The 24183-nt window shown below is 38.9% G+C and overlaps 2 protein-coding genes across 2 annotated transcripts in view; one reads left to right on the forward strand and one right to left on the reverse strand.

The window, feature by feature from the left end:
* LOC134624718 (CD226 antigen-like) overlaps window positions 1-24183 on the reverse strand; it is a 309325-nt gene that overhangs the window by 238684 nt on the left and 46458 nt on the right. The window lies entirely within an intron of this gene.
* LOC134623851 (heat shock 70 kDa protein 12A-like) lies at window positions 19708-23029 on the forward strand. Its single transcript, XM_063468860.1, has 4 exons — window positions 19708-19989; window positions 20508-20714; window positions 20790-20961; window positions 21957-23029. The coding sequence occupies exons 1-4, from the start codon at window positions 19708-19710 to the stop codon at window positions 23027-23029; spliced, it is 1734 nt and encodes a 577-aa protein (XP_063324930.1).

Genomic DNA, 24183 nt, shown 5'->3' on the forward strand with positions numbered 1-24183 from the left:
GAGGAAGCCGGAGTACCCGGAGGGAACCCACGCAAACACGGGGAGAACATGTAAACTCCACACAGAAAGACCCCGGCCTGATGTTGGAATTGAACTCAGGACCTTCTTGCTGTGCGGCAACAGTGCTAACCACCGTGCCACCGTGCTGCCCCTAAACATATATATAAACATTTAAGATTATAAAAGCATTCAAAAGCATTTAAGATTATAGATTCAACTCAACAGTTTAAAGTGGTTCTTACTGGACCTGTAATAAAGGCTAATATGATACCAGTATGTTTGAACATCTGAATGCAATATCAATACTGTTATTAATGCAATGGTAATATGGACAATAGCACTAAAATAATTTCTCTAATCCTACATTCCCTCTCTTGGTGACCCTTTTAGAGGGTCACCACACTTCACGTGTGTCATTTCTCTGACCCTCTCTAGCCGTCCTCTGGCTCAGCAAATCAGACAACAACCTCATGTCATCTAAGTGGTCCAGTAATAAAATTGCCAGCTCCCCCTTGAGAACACTCATGCTTAACTGGTCTATCCTCCTCTTCTGGGTCCCTCTCTCATGGGAATCTTCTCCTGTAAAGGATAAAAAAACACTTCCTCCCTACTACGCTTCCCTAACTTATGTTCATGAATTTTCTCTATTCAAACTCAGGTCAAGCTATCATGCTAAGACTTTTACTCAAAAGCATGAACCTAATTATGTATTTGATTTTTGACTTTTATTTTAACACCTTTAACAAAGCGCTGCTTTCACGTCTCTCCACAAGTTTCCTGTTGCTCGCTCTCTTCTCCCTTATCTGATTATCAACATCCTGTACACCGCTGCTGCAAGTGCCTTGACTCTGACCTAAAAGTCACCTTTCACAAAAAATCACAAGAAAATCATTATAAGCACCTATTCTACTAAAAGACCAAAGAGAAAACAACCATCTTAATTAACTAAGTTTAAGCATGTAATCAATTACTCCTGAAAAAATTTTATTATAGCAAAAGCTGCCTAGAAACAACTTCTGTGTGTTAACACTAACTTAATTTTAAAACTCACATTTCCTGTGTTATAACCTGTTTTGGTATAGCATTTTATTCCATTTTGCTGCTCTTAATGTAATGGTACATTCTAATTATACTTTATCAGACTTAACCGAAATATATATGCTTTCCTCCCTTTGCTCCTGCTTTAAAGCAAGAAACCTTGGCCACTTTGACAAGCGTTCGTTATTCTGTAACTGCATTTTATATGATAAGACTCATGTGGAGCTGCATGTGTTCTCTCAATATTTTACATGTCACACAGTTTAGTTACAAGCGAACTCCTATTCAGTTCCTCTTTTCTGTCACTTGTTACTAGACAGGCTCAAGTTCAGTTAGAAGCTAAATGAATTTGAGGCCTTTGGCCTGGAATCAATACTGTCATGTGTGTTTATGGACTCTATATGTCTGTAAGCGTGTGCGGCCTTTTATGCTCTAAGTCATCTTGCACAATAGATTGCCTGGACATCGTGCCAAACCAAGCCGACCTTCAATTATTAACTTGAGCAACATTTCTTTTATAGGCACAAAATGCAATGTGTATAAAATCATTTCTATGTATATAATCTTCAATGCTATTCATTTGGGTCAACGACATTTTTAACATCCTCATAAGAAGCTCTCCTCTACCCTAGAAACAAATCTATTTAATATCTGTTTCTTAAAGCCTACATTATAAACACTTATTCTAAAAATCAAAAAGAAATCAAACATTTTCTACTCCTAGAATCTTCACTAGTTTCTCCCCAAAGCATATCTTTTATTCCCACAGTTTCCCTTTAAGTTTTGTATTATTATTTATTCATTAGCTTCTTATGAACACGGCATTTTATCTTCTAAACAGGATTCAGTTCATTTTAATCCTATATTTAAAAATAACAATTTCTGCCTCAGTGTTACCATATCTAAATTATCAAAAACTCCAAAAGTCATAAAATGATCCTAAAACCTATTTCAAATTAACCCTTAAATCCCCACCTTTTTTTTTGGACACATCATATGTGTCAAATAAAAACTCAAAATGCTTCACCCGGGCTTAGGAAATTAAAAGAAAAAGGTTAGTCATATAATCTCTCCAAACACCTCACTCCATCCAGAACCTGCATCCTTGGAACAGAGGTGGGTAGTAACGAGCTACATTTACTCCTTTACATTTACTTGAGTAAGTTTTTGAAAAAAAATTACTTTTTAAGTACCTTTTTTGCACGATACTTTTTACTTTTACTTGAGTACATTTATGAAGAAGAAACGGTACTTTTACTCCGCTACATTTTCATTTCGTTTCAAAGTAGTGACACACGGAAAGAAGAAATATGATGGCAGAGTCTACGCTAGAGCTGAAGAGGGTGAACACCTTTGGCCTCACATACAAAAAATGTTTCGCTTAAAAGCAGCACAAAAGAACAGCTATGTCTTCAGTGTCGGTGTCTTCAGTGAGAGCCAAAACAAACCAACTTCTCATCGTGAAACAACTCAACTCGTGTGACCTGAGGAAACGGTAAGTTTTCTCTAAATATCTTTTTAGCTGTGGTTAGCTGGATGTCAGTCTTATGTTACAGCAGCTGTGTAGAGCTTGAGCTGCGAGTCATATTTTCGGCGCTACGTTGTAGTGAGATAAGTTTGTGGGTGTTTTGTGCAGCTTCAGCTGTCATTTTAACTGCTCGCTGGTTAGCTAGCGTGAGCTATAAGCTAACAGCTAGCCTGGTTAATGACGCTGGAGTTCAACGCACATGCAAACAGCTCGTCTCTACTGCTTAAACAGAAGGCAATACTGTGGGTGACAGGATTTATTATGTGAAACAGCAGCTTGTTTAGTTTAAACAGTCTGCATTAAGCTGGGCAAACACTGTGCGATTTTTTCAGTCACGTTATTCCGCTCCTGCTCAAACTGTACAATTAAATCGCAGAGGTTAGAAGTTCATAGGTCACGAAGCAGGGGAGACCCTGCATCGTGACCTATGAACTTCTAACCTATCACTATACGGCCTGATGCTCTGATGCGACCTGAGTGCTCAAACTGTGCGTCCATAACATGAAGCTTATCATACAAAATCTGTCCCTCGCTCTCCCTCTCTGTCTTTCACTCACACAGACACACACCATCAACTTTGTTAAATTACAAATGAAAAACATTGACCAGACAGCTTTGATTGAGCAGCAATGTCCATCCAGCTCTTTTCGTGGTTGTTGTAGTCATGATAATTTTGTGAGGCCACATTGAAAAGCCTCAGATACGGAAGCGTAGAGCTGCCACCGGGGCAAAAGAAAAATAGAGCTATGTCACGTTATAACATGAAAGGTTTATTGTTCTAACAATATACTTCTAATGTTTGTACAATATACCTTTCATGTTTGAACAATATAATATCAATATATATACCAAAATAACCTTTTTCGTCCAATTGCTGCGGGGAAAGGCTTTAAAGTGGGCTCAGGTCGTGCTTAGTTCGTACCCTGGCGGTACCCAGCCGGACAAAGTCTGTTTCTCTGGGCGCGGTCATCAGGGGACAGCTCCTCAGCCAGCTTTAAGTTGTTACCCTTAAGGTAGGTGGACTTCTTGGCAGCGCGCCAGACAGCATTGCGGTAGATCCTGGATGTAAACTGAATGATGATTCCCCTGGGTTGGTTGTTGTTGGACTTCTTGGGACTGATGCGGTGGACGGTGTCAACGACATCCGGGAATTTATCTTGTACCTCCGGTAGGACCGATCTACAGACTTTGATTACCTCCTGCCGCACGTCCTGCTTCTCCCTCTCGGCCAGACCGTAGAGATTCAGATTCCAATGGTGTGAATAGCTCTGCAGGTGAGAGATGCGCTTTTCCTGAGCTTCAGCGATTCCGGGAATATTGAAGCGGTTCGAAAACTGCCTCCAAATAGTCGTGCATGCAGTCGATGAGAGTATTTTTAGTTTTGGCGGGCTTCTCAGTAGTGAGAGAAGACTGAGCAGCTTGGCTAACATTAGCAAATTTGCTAACGGAACCGCTATTAGCTTGGAACTTCTTAGATTCTGTCTTTCTCTTCTCGGTTTGCTCATTTGGTTCACAAATAGATACCAAAACTAGAAGTAAAGGGTGACTGTTGCGTAGGCGTAAATAAAGTCTATGTTCACTGTGTGTAATATATATAGAAAAAGGCCAGGTTAGCAGAGCTCAACGATAAGTGACTGCTCGCAGTGCCATCTTGGCTTCCCTCCTGTTCTGGCACCAGCTTTGGGGAGTCTTCACGCGCCCAATGACGTCACTACATTGCAGAGCGTCATTTACTGGGCGGAATTCATGGCGCCTACGCACCACAAATGCTCAAACGTTTGGTTATACTTTAGGAAAACAGATGACAACTGGGCAACTTGCAACACTTACAAAGTAGATATTTCATTTAAGGGAGGATACACTACAAACATACAAAAGCATTTGCTCACAAAACACGCGATAACCTTAAATGAATGTTGTGTTTTTAATTCCGCTCCTGACTCGTGAATCTCATCCCAGCAGCAGCGGTAACGTTTGCACGTCCTCTCCCGTTAATGCGGCAGGTACATAATCAACTAACAGTGCATATTATGTTAGCACGAGCTGCCTTATTACAAAACCTGCCATTATTGTGCATTTAGGTGATCATGATGAGAGAGACAGACAGAGTCTGGCCGGCTCAGATGCTGGCAGTTCTTGCTGCAGTCTACCGGTAGCATCTCCTTTCAGGCCAGGATAGACGAATGTCAGCAAGCAGTGACCCAGTTTGTGGTAAAAGGCTTGCACCCATTTGCCACAGCAGATGTCCCCGATTTTCGGTAAGTGAATGTGTTTAATTGTAGGCAGGGACATTACTGGATATTATTGTGTAATTGCTACAGAATAATCTATGTTATATTTTGTTATTGCTACAGAAGAATATTTATTTTATTATTTTACATTTACAATTTTTTTTTCCTCGGCACCCTGTGACACCCCATTGAAGAGCCGTAGGCTGGATCTCTTAAGATCTCACTGTTGGGTTTGGAAGGCCATGTTACTCCTAAATTTCTATCTCGTTCAAAGAGAAGATATAAAACAAAGTTCTAAGCTATTCGACCTTAGTGTTCTCCTTTTTTAAAAAGAATCGATAAGAGAATCGAATTGTTAAACAGAATCGAAAATGGAATCGGAATCTTGAAAATCTTACCAATACCCATCCCTAACTGTAAGAGTGTTTAAACAAAAGAGAAAAGTGTGAAAATGGTCATGCCTTTCTGAGAAAAGTGTATAAAGCATGTAGTGAGAAAGTAGGCTACTTCGCAGCTTTCACCTATCGCAGGTTATTTTTAGAACGTAACTCCCGTGATAAACAACCTCCAGAGGAACAACCTCCTTCTAAACGTCAGCAAAACAAAGGAGTTGATAGTGGACTTCAGTACTAAGCAGGAGAGGAACTACCAGACCCCTGTCATCAACGAGTGCCCAGTGGAGAGAGTGGACAGCTTCAAATACCTCGGGGTTCACATCACGCAGGACCTGTCATGGTCCTGTCACATCAACACCGTGGTGAAAAAGGCCCGACAGCGTCTCTACCACCTCAGACGTTTGAGAGACTTCCGACTGCCCTCCAAGGTGCTCAGGAACTTTTACTCGTGCTCCATAGAGAGCATCCTGACAGGAAACATCTTAACCTGGTTCGGGAACAGCACCATGCAGGACAGTTGAGCTCTACAGAGGGTTGTGCGATCAGCTGAGCGCACCATCCGCTCCGAGCTCCCTGACCTGCACTCAATCTACAGCAGGCGGTGCTGGACCAAGGCCAGGAAGATCGTGAAGGACCTCAGCCATCCCAACAACGGACTGTTCTCTCTGTTGAGGTCAGGGAAGCGATTCCGCTCCCTGAAGACCAACACAGAGAGACTGAGGAGGAGCTTCTTCCCGCAGGCGATACGGTCTCTCAACCACACCACCACATAGTACTGACCCACACATATGGTTCTTACACACACACTGGACAGTCTGGACTTTGCTTACACTCAATCACTTTAAGCATATTTGCACTGCACAAGACACTCACAATGTGGTTTGCACAACACTGGACATTATATTTCTTCATTTCCATTTAATATTTGTACAGCTGCTGCTATTGTATATTGTATATATATTTATATTATATTTCTTCATACATTCTTATTTCCATATTGTTCATTTTGTTGTACAGTTACTTTATTTTCAACTTTAATTCATATATATTTTATCTTATTCTTTCCCAGTTAAATTTACCCTTCATTCTAATTTGTGGTGTACAGTTATTTTATTTTCAACTCTAATTCATATATATTCTATTTTATTCCTTCCTAGTTAAATTCACCCTTTTTAATTTTCATATTTATTTCCTATTTTATTCATAGCCTTTTCTTTTTTTTCTTTAGGTCACGAGCAGTTGTATAAGGCATTTCACTGCATATCGTACTGTGTATGACTGTGTATGTGACAAATAAAATTTGAATTTGAATTTGAAATGAGGGACCGCTGTATTATTAATAGTAGAGTCTGGGGCATCTGATCGATTAAGCTCAACATTATTATGCACTATTATTTTTGTTCAAGGAGAGCAAAAAATTTAAAAATCTCTCTCAGCTTGTCCGTTGCGAAAAATTGCCACTTTTGTGTATGTTCACAAAATGCTGTAAAATGTATATTTATTAAAACATTTATCTACTTTTACCAACTTGACTCTTTAAAACAGTACCAATCCTTTTCATCAAAATTGTATCTACATTCTTTTTTTTACACTTTAAATCCAGGATACATTTACTAACAGTGTTTGTTGCTGTATGTGCTGCAACTTTGAATTTTTTTTAGAGTTGATATTTTAGTTATGGTGTCTTGTTATGAAATGTACAAGAGTAAAAGTGTTTGTAGCATGTGCTTTAAAGATAAGTTTGACTGGGAACGTCAAAGCTTAATAGTCAGTATCAACAGAAATTCACTGCAGCCTGTGTAATACTTGATGCGTCACAATTTATTCCAGTCTATCTTGCAAATACATATTTGCGTTGCAATGTAATGCACAAAGACACACAACCATTAGATCCTTAAGATCAAACCTGTGTCATTCTTTTGGTCCACTGCAGTGTAGTAGTCAAAAAAAGAAGTGAAGTGGCCACAAATGGCCAGGATAGAGATCAGAGGGTTAATGCGTAAAATGTATAAAAATATTATTGATTACAGTATAATACATTTATTTTAATATCAACAATAAGCTTTTTACTCTGAAGTTACAAGTATAAACAATGCTGTTACATTTACACTTAAATTTTTTTATATAAGTATGGACATGGAAACAAGTGAACATTTTATAATAAGTTTAACTGGAATCTGTACACTGAAAAACAAACAACACATAAAAACACAAACAAACAGCCAGTGCCTTCATCTGTATGTTGTAAGTGTCAAACATTGCATTGACCTGTAGTTTCTGCTCGTCAGCACATGCTTTTAAAAAGAGCTCCATGTCCTCTGCAAACTGAAAAACAAAAAAGCACAAGTGTTTGACATCAAATTTGTTTGATTTGGGTAATGGGGGGGGGCTGGTTGACCTTTTGACCTTTACATTTTCATTAATATCTTTAAAACAGAGGCAGCACAAACGACAATTGTAGTAGCCCAAACCAGCACAAACGTAGCACAGTTGATTGACACCAGTTTTGTTTGATTCCATTAATGTGTGTGTGTGTGTGTGGGGGGGGGATTCTCAACGGTTAGCTTACAACAGGAATATCAATTCATCTGACATTCTCACTTTCAATGTCAGATAAATAATTTATGTCATTAAATAAATATATTGATGAATATATAAAATCTCCAGAGGTATTAGTGTTTTACACACACACACACGCATATACATATACGTGTACATGTGTGTCTAGAGAGCAAGAGAGGTGTGTGTGTGTGTGTGTGTGTGTGTGGATGAGGGGGAGATTCTCAACGGTTAGCTTACAACAGGAATATCAAGAAGTGCAAGCTTTTTTTCTTCCACATGAGCCCCAGGCATAAAGCAAGCATGAAACAGAATCCCTGTACAAAGCTGTACAGCTGGTGTTGAGAAACACACACAAAATGACAAACACCCGCCTTTATTCCGAGATGGTCTTTCCCTTTTCACGTAAATGGCCTCCTTGACTCTGCAATCAAACCAGCGTTTCTCCCTCTCCAAGATCTTTAAATGTAAAACTTATATCACGTGACTTTCAGTTCTTTGAAACAAATGATGTGTGAAGGACTTCTGGCCTGCAGTTGGCCACCAGAGTGTCTTCATTGCCTGGGTCGCAGTTCCCCAAAAAAGTCCAAGCCACATATTTGTATGTCTAATAAAAAAGTAGTAGTATTTGGATCATTTACTTATTAGTAGCACGAAAATGTATTCAAAGAACCTGAAGTAAAAGTACTTATGCAGGGCGCTAGACTAACTTTTTGCCATGGGCGTACCGGCACAAAAGTTAGGCGCACACCGTATCGTTTAACACCGCAGTTTTATATGTGCACTTTTTGGGGGGGGAAATTGCAGTCCATAGAGACAATATTCATTTCTAAATTATTAACTGACAATCTTGTGCTTAAAGTGCTTTGTCAATATTGTAGAAAATGTTAAACGTAATCATTATCTTGGCCTCCTCTGACGACCTGTTTGCTGCTGCCTGCTGCTGAAAGGCAGTGGGGAGAGGGGACACTTGGGTAGTGCATTTATTGCAGCATAGAATTAAGGAAGCGGAACCGGCTGTTCAAACCCCCACAAGGCTGCCTGCTGGGATTGAAACGATGGGACAAGGCGTGAGTTTCTCAAAATGGGCTCATTGAGTGCAGCACGGATAAGATCTTGGAGAAGCTTACGGCTGCCGTGAATACTCAGAACAAGACCTCTGAGTGCAAACTGGATTACATCTTGAGGGGCTCGCTCGGAATAACACCTTTGAGCGCAAATTGGATCACATCTTGGAGAAGCGCACTGCGGTCGTGAGTTCTCAGAAATTGACTCTTTGAGCACAAGAATGACAACATCACGGAGCGTAAGTTTGATAACATCATGGAGAAGCTCACGGCTCTCCAACGGGAGATTGAGAGACCAGTGTTGGACTGTTAGAACAACTTTGAAATTCATATGAGTTGTTCGCACTAAAGTTAAAACCACCATCACTTCATGCGGATATCCCTTTGGCGCCAGCTGCGGTCTCTAGGCTGGAGCTGAACAACAACACCCTGATAACGACTGTGTTTAGAGTGTTCTTCCCATTCTATGCAAGACCACCTGGGTTGGCTGGAAGACTGTTTACTTAGCCTGGCAGGGCGAAGGACACTGTCTCAGCTGAACTCTGGACATATACACACACACGCACACAGACATATTTATACACATGCAGATATACACTCATCCCCCCTCCCCCCTCCAAACGCCTTATTCCCCTCCGATGCTGACGGTGGATCATGGAGACCAGCGCATAGGCTGCAGGCCCGGATGTACTGTCTACATCGGCTGTCTCTCACCCTTTACCCATCCCTGTTGCTTGTCATGTGTTTCTTTGGTGTATTAAGAGTTTTTTTCATGTGCTATGTGCAGAGGTGTTTTTTTCTGTTCTCAAACTGGTCTCCCTATTGGAGCTCAGTCTGGGGGGAGTTATTTTTTTCTCCTTATCTTTCCTCATGTGGTGCATTTTCCATTGTTATACCTCTCTGACCTGTCTTCCCCATGTGATGTTTTTGTGTAATGTATGTACGGTCGGAGGGTAAGATGGCGCCGCCATTGCGTGCAATAGGTCGGCAGCCTTAACATGAAATTTCCCCTTGTGGGACTAATAAAGGTATATCAAATCAAATATAATGTGTTTTCTGGATACACTGTGCTTTTTCAGCATTCAAAGATTGATGGAACTGTGTCAGAGCACTGGCATGAATTTCAGATGGATCAGGCCTTAACTTAACAAAAAACTCTCAGGCCTAGGCTGCTCACTAGGGCTGGGTATCATCACTGATTTCTATAATCCATTCGATTCCTGTTTTCAAAGTCCCGATTCGATTCAACTTAGCTTTAGACAGTCAGAAATATTATAATTCTGATCATTTATCAGTACTGATACATGTGAGACTTCATCAGAATTGTGAACATCACAGCAGATGCCTTTGTGTCAAAGTAACTGAGAATAAAACACAGAAAAACATGAAGGAGATTTTTCTGGTCTGGCTTTTTATAGCAGATAGCCTTAAAAATATTCTGCAATGTTCTGCATATAAAGTTTAAATTTCTTCAGTATTAAACAACAGAAAAAACTAGTCTTTCTTGTCTGAGGTCATTTAACGGAAAAAAAGAAAAAGAAAAAGACAGCAGCCGACAGCGCTGTAAACATCGGTAGACTGGTGGGTAATAAGCGAATGAATAATACAGAAAACAGAGATTTGAGATTTGTTGAAATAGTTTTGTGATCTTTAATCTGAGAATCTGGCGTTTCTGGCAAAACACAGTTATATTTAAAAGTCGATTCAGGATTTAATGAATCGATAATCGATATCGCTGTATTTAAGCTACTCACCTCCCACTTCCACCTGCACTTTCAACTGGACCACGGCCAATCGGGGAGGTCCCGCCCTACATATATATATATATATATATATATATATATATATATATATATATATATATATATATATATATATTCTTATATGTATATATATATATATATGGTCAGACACTGGTGGCACCAGTGTCCGGCAGCCTCGCCTCTGTCAGTGCGCCCCAGGGTGGCGGTGTGAATGTGAGTGTGAATGGGTCAATGACTGGATATGTAAAGCGCTTTGGGGTCCTTAGGGACTAGAAAAGCACTATATAAATACAGGCCATTTATTTATTTATTTTTACATTTTTTTCTTCTTTTGACCCAATTGTGCGTTGCCCAGTATGTTAGATTACACAACTTGATTTCTTTCTGTTAGTCCAAGAATGTTGTTGGTATATGACCCAACCTTGTCCCACTGTGCATTATAGCCAAACATCTCAACTTTGGTCTCATTTGTCCAAAGAACATTGTTGTAGAAAACTTGTGACTTGTTCAGAAACAACGTTGCAAACCCAAACCCTGCGATGATGTCATTTTTGGAACAAAGAGCTTTTTTCCTTTCCAAACAAGCCAGTATTTTCTTTCAATTTAATGTTAAAAAAAAAAAAAAAATCTTGTGTTGAATCAAAATAATTTTTGGGGGGGGATTTGTGAATGAAATAATCTGGAAATAATTATTTTTAAAATCCTTTAAAATAAAAAAAAAAAAGCCGAGGGAAGTGTCTAAGATGGTCTTTTTTATTCTATCTTCTGTAGACCCACATAAACAGAATCCACCATCACCTTGTTAAACAGCAAAGTACAACAGAACACTCACTTTGCTTGTTTCTTTATGAAACCCATTTTATTTAAGGATTTTATTTTATTTTTTATTGGCTTCTTACTGTGAAAGATGATAGAAGAGACTCTCAAGCTTCACTACAGAATTTCTGAATAAAACGGGCTCTTCAGTTGTGCTATCTACTGTACAATATACAGGGAGTGCAGAATTATTAGGCAAATGAGTATTTTGTCCACATCATCCTCTTCATGCATGTTGTCTTACTCCAAGCTGTATAGGCTCGAAAGCCTACTACCAATTAAGCATATTAGGTGATGTGCATCTCTGTAATGAGAAGGGGTGTGGTCTAATGACATCAACACCCTATATCAGGTGTGCATAATTATTAGGCAACTTCCTTTCCTTTGGCAAAATGGGTCAAAAGAAGGACTTGACAGGCTCAGAAAAGTCAAAAAGAGTGAGATATCTTGCAGAGGGATGCAGCAGTCTTAAAATTGCAAAGCTTCTGAAGCGTGATCATCGAACAATCAAGCGTTTCATTCAAAATAGTCAACAGGGTCGCAAGAAGCGTGTGGAAAAACCAAGGCGCAAAATAACTGCCCATGAACTGAGAAAAGTCAAGCGTGCAGCTGCCAAGATGCCACTTGCCACCAGTTTGGCCATATTTCAGAGCTGCAACATCACTGGAGTGCCCAAAAGCACAAGGTGTGCAATACTCAGAGACATGGCCAAGGTAAGAAAGGCTGAAAGACGACCACCACTGAACAAGACACACAAGCTGAAACGTCAAGACTGGGCCAAGAAATATCTCAAGACTGATTTTTCTAAGGTTTTATGGACTGATGAAATGAGAGTGAGTCTTGATGGGCCAGATGGATGGGCCCGTGGCTGGATTGGTAAAGGGCAGAGAGCTCCAGTCTGACTCAGACGCCAGCAAGGTGGAGGTGGAGTACTGGTTTGGGCTGGTATCATCAAAGATGAGCTTGTGGGGCCTTTTCGGGTTGAGGATGGAGTCAAGCTCAACTCCCAGTCCTACTGCCAGTTCTGGAAGACACCTTCTTCAAGCAGTGGTACAGGAAGAAGTCTGCATCCTTCAAGAAAAACATGATTTTCATGCAGGACAATGCTCCATCACACGCGTCCAAGTACTCCACAGCGTGGCTGGCAAGAAAGGGTATAAAAGAAGAAAAACTAATGACATGGCCTCCTTGTTCACCTGATCTGAACCCCATTGAGAACCTGTGGTCCATCATCAAATGTGAGGTTTACAAGGAGGGAAAACAGTACACCTCTCTGAACAGTGTCTGGGAGGCTGTGGTTGCTGCTGCACGCAATGTTGATGGTGAACATATCAAAACACTGACAGAATCCATGGATGGCAGCTTTTGAGCGTCCTTGCAAAGAAAGGTGGCTATATTGGTCGCTGATTTGTTTTTGTTTTGTTTTTGAATGTCAGAAATGTATATTTGTCAATGTGGAGATGTTATATTGGTTTCACTGGTAAAAATAAATAATTGAAATGGGTATATATTTGTTTTTTGTTAAGTTGCCTAATAATTATGCACAGTAATAGTCACCTGCACACACAGATATCCCCCTAAAATAGCTAAAACTAAAAACAAACTAAAAACTACTTCCACAAACATTCAGCTTTGATATTAATGAGTTTTTTGGGTTCATTGAGAACATGGTTGTTGTTCAATAATAAAATTATTCCTCAAAAATACAACTTGCCTAATAATTCTGCACTCCCTGTATAATATTAACCACTGCAGCCAAGAAGAGTGCCTGACAAGCCCAGTTGTAAGTACGCTATTAAGACTCGACTGTACGCTGTGTTCGTGTTTTCCTCCGAAACAATAAGTTCCGTTGGAGCAGCCTTTCAACGCCTCTCTCTGTCTCTCGCTAGCAAACTTGACCCACACAACAAAGTAAAGCTATTCTTCGGCTACGAGCCCGACACGTAGCCCGCCGTGTTAGCCAGAGGTCCCTTTACTACGGTTCGGAGCCGCGGACCTTCAGTAACAGTAATAAATCACAGCAATAGTACATTCACGTAGTTGTAAAAAGCATGATAATATATTAAGTAATCCAAAGTATTCAGAATACGTTACAGAATACATTTTGGGGCATGTATTCAGTATTCTGTAATGGAATACATTTTAAAAGTAACCTTCCCAACACTGCCTATTGCAGCATAACTAAGTAACTAAACATCACTATGAGACAGGATATTTCTAATTTTAGAGATGTCTTAGGAGCTTGGAAAGAAAAGCATCTGGACTTCTGTAAGTTGCTTGAAGACGTTTCATCCGAGAAGCTTCTTCAGTTCTCTTCTCTTCAGTTCTGAAGAAGGTTCTCGGATGAAACATCTTCAATCAACTTACAGAAGTCCAGCTTTTCTTTCCAAGCTCCTAAGACTACAATGACCTGGATGACTGAGAACCTTCACAGACATAATTTTAGAGATGTTGCGCAAATGGAAGAAAGCAGTCTTACATATTTGTTTAATATGTGCATTGAAGGACATATCCTTTTCAAAAATGACACCAAGGTTCCTCACAGTGTTACTGGATACATAAAAATACTACAAAAATACTTCATACTGTAACATAAAAATACTACAGTATGAATTGGACATGGATGCTGCAGAATGTAATATGCTAAACAGATTTTAAAGTGTAAAGTGGTGAGATTCTGTAGACCTTTACTCTGTTCAGGGATGAACACAGGTTGTGACTTATAACACCACCTAGCAGTCGCAGACAGTGCAGTCTTGAGATCCCTACCCGGGTGTTTCAACCTCCCCTCACCCCTAGCCTCAAGAACTCAGTAGGGTGGGGCAATGTCTTACTAAGGTTTTACATCATTTTTTTTTTATTCATCTGGAATTCTCTATCAATTACTCTAAAACTGAAGAAGCCTCTTGGATAACGGTCTATGTTGTCAAAAAAAAAAAAAAAAAAGTAGTGCAGTTTTCGTCATTTTGATCTCTCAAGGATATATTAAAACCACATTGCTCATTTTATTTCACAAACTAGGTTGTAGTTCTCTTACTTCTAGAGTGAGATGGCAGAATCAGCTTCTGATTTCTTGTGGCAAAAAGTTCCAAGCATCTTGCCCTGGATCATGATTTTTCCAGTCAGGCTGAAGAGGGGGATCGTTCAGCACCAATAAGCCGCTCAGCCAGTAGCACTTCCAGAGGAGCTTTTTCTTGCTATCATCGTGAGTTTCACCTTCCTGTCTGTGGAACGCCTGCCATTGAGAAATTATTCAAGTTTACATGACTACAAACAACATTAAAAAAACACACAAAAACAGCTGTAGTGTTTAAGTTACTGTTTCTTATTAAACACACAGTTTAACATCTTGCGATTGGTTGCCTGTCCCACAAATGCACAGTTTTGTGTATTTACAATGTGTGTAATGTTGTGTCTGTAATTCCAACAAACCTGAGCAGCAGTGTCTTTGAAACCATAGTAAACAGCAAGCTGAAGGTTGTGAAGGGTTAACTTTGTGTATTCATGAACCTGAAACAAATAATGAAACCTGTCATTGATCTTTATCACAGAAGATCCTTGAGGTGACTTTTTTGTGGTTTGGCGCTATATAAATAAAACTGAATTGAATTGCAGCCTCAGTGATCATGTTTAACACATCCAAAACACATCAGTACCTTCTGAGATGCTTGAGTGTTCTCATTTAGGGTAAATGCTGACTGTATCAGTTCCTTCTTCTGCTTTATTTCCCCTGCTCCACATTGAAAGCTGTGCTATAATCGTCAGAGTGAATAAAAAGATATTTTTTTATAAGAATACAGTTCATACCACACTTTAATCTCATCTCTTCAGACTGTAAAATGCACCTGAATCGAAGCTTTGATTTCCTCTGGGTTTATCTGAGCTGTCTGCAGAAAGGTCTTGATCTTAGTCCAGTCCTTCCTCAGCTCTTCATACATCTCTTTCAGTCCGGTTTCATTCACTGGATTGTTCATGTTTTCAGAGTTCCCCGTCTTTAGCGCAAGATCAACCTCCCCTGCCACTCTGATAATAGTAATAGATAATGTTGAATGAAAAACAAAAAACAGATGGTGGTGTCTGCACCATCATACACAGTACCTGTCTTTGAATGATTTAAATTCTTCTTCAGTTTCTTTATGTGCAGATCTGTGGAATATTGTTTGGTACAAATATGTGATTTGTTTCTGTGCTCCACAGTTCACATGACTATAGATTAGGTATTTTTGGTTTCCCGGGTGGTTCTGATTTTCTTTATCATCTGAAAAATTTTGACTTAATAATTTATCATGACCTTTGGAGTCTTTAGTTGCCAAAGAAGCTATTTTGAATCTAAAAATTGGAATAAATCCACCAAACTAACTGTTTGGAATATCAGTGTTCACAAGCATACAGCCACACCAACAGAGGAGTTCCTTAAAGATGAAAACTGGAGAAATCAAAGACAGCAAGCAGTCATACATGTGAGATTTTAATAACAAGTTATGAACATGAATGCTTTGATATAAATATTTCATTTCATGTGTCTGACACATTGTCATGCTCTAACATTAAGGTATAAATATTTCTGTAATTTCAGCAAAATGTAAACAACCAATACCTAAAATGTCTGCAATCTGCATTTTTAATGCATGTCAGTTGTTTAATTATATATTTTTTTAAAACTCGAAAACAGGGTAGTAAAATGGAAAAATGTATCTCGGTCCCAAATATTGTGAAGGTCACTGTTATTGAAGAAACACATGCTTCTATTATTAAAATAATAAATAAAATCATAAAAGTTGGCTGTCACCACAGCCTGGATGTGGATTTGAAACATTTTTATGTCTTTTTTGTATTGAAATGTGTTTACCTTTCTTCTTGGAGTGTCTCTTTGTAAAAGTGTCTCATCTCAGTCAAACTGTTAGAACAATGAAAAAAAAAGTTATTCCTGTAGAGGTTCAATTTCAATTTCCATCCCTTTTTTAATTTAATTTAATTTTTATTTTTTTTTAAAGCAGATCTCTTAGTAAAATAGTAGTGTGTAAAAATGTCTTGTGCCTTTTTGGAAGAAATTCAACAATTCATTCAACAAAGTTTATGGATAGAAAAATGAAGTCTAAAATGAATTAATATTAGGAACAGAATGGTCTAAATAATCATGTACGTGTATGTTGAACAACAGTGAATATAAATACTGTTTCATGGGTGTCTATAAAAATTGCATAAATGTAATTACCCTGCTTCTTCGAGGCTCACGTTGTAAAATGCTTCCATCTCACACAAACTATTTAAAAACATAAACAGATTAATCTGTTAAAACACATCAGATCACAAATTCATCATTAAACACAGATTCTGTGAACAATATCAGATCGATAATTTTTAAACATAATATCAAACATATAGAAACCAACACTAACAGTTTAAATTCTACGTTTGTCTTTCTTTACAAAGTAAATTTGTTTTGTTTGTTTTTGTAGGCCACTGTTATTAAACTATATTGTGAAGTTAGTGATCAATCATACCACTCTGCAAAAGACTGCAAAATTTCACTGTTTAAAATAACACTTTAACAATGTAAGTGTAATTATGTTATGCAATGTTTCACCAGATTATGCCATCAGTACCTCTCTTTGACTGAATTCAGTTGCTCCTCTTGACATTTTATCCCCATACTGTGAGACAAATATACAGCATGTAAAACAAAAGTCTCATACTATCAGTGAACGGATTAAAAATGATGAAATAAGAAGAAGAAATGAGAAACTTGAGGCATTTATGAAAGATGAGAAAAAATATTTACTTTGCCTCACGAAGTTTTTTTTCCATCTCAGCCAAACTGTTTAAAAACATAATAGAGAGGTTATTCACAATATGCAATATATTCAGTCAGCTCCATGATTAGAAATAAATCTGTATCTACAGTTATGTGTATAAGAACCGCTTCAGTCTGAAAAACTGAGTCCACCACCTGATTCTGCAGCTTGTAGAATATCCTTCAGCAGCAGTAACCTGCAGTGATGGTTTCCTGTGTGACTTTATCAGCCAGACGTCTTGTGCTTTGTTCACCTGCAGCTTTGCAAACCTAAGCCAGTTAGTTATGTTCTTTTAGAGAGAAGCGGATTTTTCTTGCAACCTTTCTAAACAGCCATGCTTTCAGTCTTTTTCTAATTGTGATGCCGTAAACGTTAACATTTAACTTGCTCACTGAGGCCTGTAGAGTTCCTGGGTTTGTTACACAACCTTGTGATGAATTTGCTACAATGCCCACTCCTAGGATGATCGTCGTGTTCTCTAGCATATTGAAACTATCTCTCCATATTTAATGATCCCCCACACCAGCCACGCCCAAAAGCGTACATATAAAACAGCTGTGCAGACGTAAAACCAGCAATCGTTCACCACTTGATTGCACCTTGTTCTTTGTGTGGTACCATATGTCGTGGTGGGTGTATCCGTTTACCTTTGTGGTGTGGGAGCGTGTCTTGGCAGCCTCCCGGGATTCTGTTGCCCCCAGTCCAAAGAAAAAAGAAAAAAGAAAAAAGAAAAACTCAGAAGCTGCAGTGACACTATTTGCTAGTCCCTTGTCTTGCGCTCTCACATCCTGCAGTTCCTTCAGTCCCAGATGGAGGCAGTGATCCTACATGGCATGGTGGTGATCGAGGGATTAGGGCAGCATTTAGCGAGGCTGACTCCACTTTAATCTCAACGCACCTGAAGGGTACCCAGCAACTTAAAATTTGCATGCAAGGGCCCCTGGATCCCCCTTGAGACCTGGACCTGTTCCTTGGCACCCTTCGGCTTCCTTCTCCTTCTTCCTTCTACCTGGAGGATTAGTGAACACCATGCTCTGTTGGTCCACAGGAATTGCTGCAGGTAGTTTCTGGATGGAAAAAGGATGTTCATCTGGCTCAATCCAGCGATCCTGCCGAAGGCCTTGTCCAAATTTCACCTGTTCCAGTCCCCTGAGCTACAGACAGCTTCCACTAAGAGCCTGGACCAGGAGGCGGCTCAGTGCCAGGCTACCCTGTGCTCAGGTCCATGAAGGGGGTTGGGTGTGGGTTAGAAAAAGACTAAATTTCAAGACCAACAAACTGCTAAAACTTCCCTTATTGAGGTTATTGAGATGCTCACATTTTTTTTGACCGTTTCTTATAGATATTTACTCATTGAAACTGGGAAAAATATTTTTAAAATTTCATCTTGTCAGGTTTTCTTGCAAAACTCATGTTTTTAGTTTACCTAAGCATAAAATCAATCATACCACTCTGCAAAAGACTGCAACATTTCACTGTTTAAAATAATACTTGTAATTAATAATGTAATTACTTGTAATTATAAAAAATAATAATGTAAATATGTGAGTTTAGACAGCAGACTTTGATGTTTCCCCAAATTATGCCATCAGTACCTCTCTTTGACTGAATTCAATTGCGCCTCTTGAGGTTTCACCACCATACTGTGAGACAAATATACAGCATGTGAAACAAAAGTCTCAGTGAACAGATTAAAAAAAAAAAGAAGAAAAAAAAGAAGAAATGAGAAACTTCAGGCATTTATGACAGATGAGAAAAAAATGTTTACTTTGCCTCATGAAGTTTTTTTTCCATCTCAGCCAAACTGTTTAAAAACATCACAGAGAGGTTATTCACAATACACACACAATTTAGAAGTATTAGTTTCAGAGCAATGTTTATCGAGCTTTTTTAAAATGCAGAACCTTATGATGAGATGATCATATAGCAAAATAGGGTATAATTCATGCAATCTATCCTGTGTTCAGCTGTGAAAACCACATACATGAAGCAATTTTAAACATTTATGATCAGAAAAATCAAATGATATTAAAAAGAGCAAATACTTACCTCAGCTCCTGTGGAGCTGCTGCTTGATTACAATCTCTATTTTGAAGGTAAAAAGGAAACACTGACATCACAGATATTTAGGCAGATGACATATGTCCAGAGAGTAAAAATACTAAACCTTAGCTGTGCACTACATACTCTGTCATATCATTTCAAACTAAGGAAAACTGATAAACAAAACTCTAAATTTCATTCAGTCATTTTCATGTTTAAATAGTTCTAATTAGTGTAAAAATTTAAGTCTGACAGTTTATGCAGAAGATGTAGGTTGATATAATGTACTTACCTGCTTTGAGTACTCATCGTGGTGTCTCCTGTCGTCTTTAGTGAAAGTCTTTTTCCAGTCTGACACAAGTATGACTGTTACACTGAACTCCACAGACCAGGGGGTGGAGTTCAGTGAGGTCCACCCCCTGGTTTGTTCATAAATACTCTGTAACTGCTGCTTTTCAGCACTTTTTCGACAATGGATAACTCATACATCATAGCGATAGACTTTGGCACTGCGTACAGTGGATATGCTTTCAGTCTGACAAAAAGAGAAGCAGAAACTGAACCTCGTTTAAAGTACTGGGGTAAACAGGTTTCACAGAGGACTCCAAAGACTCCGACCTGCATCCTTTTTGATGAACATGAAAAATTTCTCAGCTTTGGTTATGAAGCCCAGTCAGCTTATTTTAGAACACGTGGTGATGAAGCCAGAAAGAACTTCTTCTTTGAATGCTTCAAGATGTCGCTCTATGGCAAAGTAAGTGTAAAAATCCAAATATATCAATATTGTTATATTATGGTTTAACACTTTCTGCTTTGTGTTGAATGTTTTAAAGGTACTAATAAATAAATAAATAAATATAGCTCTTGCATTTTACTGATCTACCTTACTAATTGTAATATAACTTCAGATGATAGCCACACGAACATAAACACAAGTGCATTAATGTTAAACATAAGTATTATCTTTTGGCCAGATCATTTTTGAAAAAGGCTTTTGACAATATATATATATATATATATATATATATATATATATATATATATATATACAACTGAAGCTGTAAATGAAGTAATAGGTTTGGTATCCTTGTTGGTCTTCAGACAACAATTCTGACGGCTAAAGTACCAAATGGGACAGACAAAAAAAAAAAAAAAAAAAAAGAAGTAATAGGTTTGTAACTTCTGACATGAGAGTCTAAACCAAGCAATTAACAGCTAACAACACGACAGAAGTCCTTTGTCATGCTATTTATATCCAGTCTGCCATCATAGAAGCTTAACAGTGAAGTGACAATTGAAGCTGCAAATGGAAGATCAATGAAAGCACTGAAGGTGTTCGCAGAAGCTCTGAGATACTTGAAGGAGGACGCTCTGAAATTCATCTCAGAAAACTCAGCCTCTGACTTCACCTGGGTGGTGACTGTACCTGCCATCTGGGATCCTTCAGCAAAACAGTTCATGAGAGAAGCTGCGACGCAGGTAAAACGACAATAAACAGATGTACTGTGCAGCTATTTTAAAACAAAAAATGACTTATTTGCCTTTGATTTTTAGGCAGGTATTGTGACTGCAGGAAAGGAAGATAGACTGGTCATTGCACTGGAACCAGAAGCAGCCTCAGTCTGGTGTAAGAAGCTGCCAGCTGATGGTTTTGAAAGAGAAAAAAATAGTGAAGTCACATTTGAACAGGCTTCAGGAACACAATACATTGTGGTGGACTGTGGAGGTACTCCATCTTTTCATAGTGCAGTTTTTCTTACTTTTTTATGTTTTCACGGTTTGAAAGAGGAGTGAAAGAAGCCATTTACATCCACTGTGAGCGACCATCTTTGAACAGAGGTGGTGGTTTACGACACCAACTGTCTGCCATCTATAATCCAGTTTTGAGATCCCTTCTCAAACACCTTAATGCCCACTCACATCCTGGGCCATCTGACCTCAGGGAATCACATGATAGGGTGGGGCCAGGGTTCACAATGAGTTCACTCGAAACCCTGGCTGATTGTGACCTACACAGGTTTTCGAGAGAACTTCAAAGTTCAAAAATAAGAAAACCTGTTCAACAAATAAATGTGCTAATGTTAGCTAGATAACTACTACATGGGGTATGAAGACATTAAATTAATGTTAGCTTGTCACTGAATAGAATAGAATAGAATAGAATGCCTTTATTTTCACTATACAGATGTACAATGAGATAGTCAGTGCAAACAAGTGTGTGTGTGGGGTGGGGGATGCACAGTTCTGCATTCTTGCTCATCGAACTTGGTGTTGCATGTTAGTGATTTATAGAGGGAAATGGGGAAAAATGACTGCGTGGAATTGTCTTTATCATTGCATGTGTGAGTTAAGGGTGGTTATGGCCTTTTGTAATAACCAATAGGGGGTCAGTGTCCCTGTTGGGGGGACACTCCCATAGGGTTTAAATCTGGGATTATCCACCATTTGACTCTAGATCTGAAGAAGCTTCTAGAAACTTGTTAGTTGATACCACTAGTTGATACCAGATAACTAAATTCACATTGCTCCCAAAATTTAGAGAATCAAATACAGGGAAGTTAAACTAAGAAAACATGAGTTTGGTGCTGGTTTCCTTACACACTTGTGTATAGTTCTGTGTATTCACCAGTGAGTGATAAAGGCGTAAAGTCTGCATTAGAGGGGTGGAGGAGAGAATGATTTGTAAAGATGTCACTTGTAATTACTTCCTGTGTTTTGCAGGTGGAACCATTGACATCACTGTTCATGAAGTCCTGGAGGGAGGAGCCCTGAAGGAGCTGCACAAGGCCTCAGGAAATGATTTGGGGGGACAAACTGTGGATAACAAATTCAAAGAGTTCCTCAAAGAAATCTTCAGTGATAATTTGTGGGATGCATATGAAAAAGAGCATCCAGGAGAGCTGCAGAAGATGATGTATGATATCTCAATTTTAAAAGAAATTGATGATGATGATGTGGATATCAGCTGCCCATATAACCTGGGTGAAATGGCAAAAGAAAAGCAGAAAATGGAAAAGTTTTTTGAATTCCTGAGAGGTGTTTCCTGGAATCAAGGAGCCATCAAAATCTCAAAACAGAAAGTACGATCTTTCTATGCTGAGAGTCTGAATGGCATCACCAAGAGTCTCAGAGAAATCCTGAAGAAAGATTTCACCATTAAGTACATTCTGTTAGTCGGAGGCTATGCTAGAAGCCTGATTCTGCGTCAGCATATTACCAATCACTTTGGTGGTCAGTGTAAAGTTCTGTGTCCTTCTCATCCTCAAGAAGCAATCATGAAGGGAGCTGTGATGTTTGGAAGAAACCCAGCATTGGTGGCATCTCGAATAAGTGCCTTTACTTACGGGGTTTCTTTGTCTAATAGGTTTGATGCATCCAAGCATAGGGCAGACAAGAAACACACAAACAAAGAGGGCGAGTGGTGTGATGGTATTTTCTGTGTACTGGTGAGGGAAAATGAGGAAGTGGGCTGGGATAAAACCAGTGAATACAGCTGCACTCCAATAGAAAGAGATCAGACAGCAGTTATCTTTGCATTTTATCGCACAGAGAGAAATATCCAAGGACTAATGTATGTGGATGAGTGGGGAGTAGAGAACATTGGTTCTATTATTCTTGAGTCACCTGACACAGCAAGAGGCATGAATCGTGAAATCAAACTACAAATCAAGTTTGGTGCCACAGAAATGACGGTCACAGCCATAGACGTAGATTCAGGTTCCACAGTTAGAACTGAGCTTGACTTCATGGCTAAATCAAAGAGATCAATCAGAAACAACGTGTGGCAGAAGTGATGACATGAAACATCAGACAAACAAATAAATACATTGTTGTTAGATTCCCTGCTGTCCTTAAGCTATAATAGGTACTCTAACAGTTTCTTTTCTGTATCACACAAGTAGTGAAAACATCTTTCTTCTTATGAGATCTAATGAGAACCTGTGTGCAGTTACACTGAAGTTTATTGAAGCATTTTTGTTTTATTACCATTAAAAATGTACAGATCATTCTTACAGCCAACAAGTGTGTGTGTGTGTGTGTGTGTGTGTGTGTGTGTGTGTGTGTGTGTGTGTGTGTGTGTTGTGTGTTGTGGGGGGGGGGTGCACAGTTCTGTATTCTTGCTCATCGAACTTGGTGTTGGTGTTGCATGTTAGTGATTTATAGAGGGAAATGGGAAATAAATGGCTGCGTGGAATTGTCTTTATCAGTTCATGTGTGAGTTAAGGGTGGTTATGGCCTTTGGTAATAACCAATAGGGGGTCCGTGTCCCTCTTGGGGGGACACTCCCATAGGGTTTAAATCCACCATTTGACTCTAGATCTGAAGAAGCTTCTTGAAACTTAGAGAAGTCCAGACGCTTTTCTTTCCATTTTCATTCTACTCATAAAAATGATGTTTTATGCCAAAGTTTACAGGAGTTCAGATAATTTAAGTTTATCAATGTATTATTAATACAATGAAGATAATGTAGTCAGAACACATCTCCCACATAATGTTGTGTTTTGGATATTTATTTATGTTAGCCTGAGAGGATGAAACTAAAATCATGCAGGTCTCACAGTTAAAACATGAAATCAACCAGTGTTAGTTGATACCACTAGTTGATACCAGATAACTAAATTGATATTGCTCCCAAAATTTAGAGAATCAAATACAAGGAAGTTAAACTAAGAAAACATGAGTTTGGTGCTGGTGTCCTGACACACTAGTGTATAGTTCTGTGTATTCACCAGTGAGTGATAAAGGCCGTAAAGTCTGGAAGCATTTTTGCTTTATTACCATTAAATTATTACCATTAAAAATGTACAGATCATTCTTACAGCCATTTAAAGCAGACACGGACTTCCCCAAGACATCAAACTATACAAATAAACTTGTGTATAATTCAATCCACCTTGACACACCTGGAATTTTGATTTCTCTTTTTCATTTCTTCATAAAAATGCTA

This window comes from Pelmatolapia mariae, linkage group LG3_W (genome assembly GCF_036321145.2).
Source record: "Pelmatolapia mariae isolate MD_Pm_ZW linkage group LG3_W, Pm_UMD_F_2, whole genome shotgun sequence".
NCBI lineage: Eukaryota > Metazoa > Chordata > Actinopteri > Cichliformes > Cichlidae > Pelmatolapia > Pelmatolapia mariae.

Excerpts from the sequence above, each read along its gene's own strand:
- LOC134623851 (XM_063468860.1), top strand. The coding sequence starts at position 19,708 with ATGGATAACTCATACATCATAGCGATAGACTTTGGCACTGCGTACAGT. Across the intron at positions 19,990-20,507 it reads AGATGTCGCTCTATGGCAAA|AAGCTTAACAGTGAAGTGAC; the intron begins GTAAGTGTAAAA and ends CTGCCATCATAG. Across the intron at positions 20,715-20,789 it reads TGAGAGAAGCTGCGACGCAG|GCAGGTATTGTGACTGCAGG; the intron begins GTAAAACGACAA and ends TTTGATTTTTAG.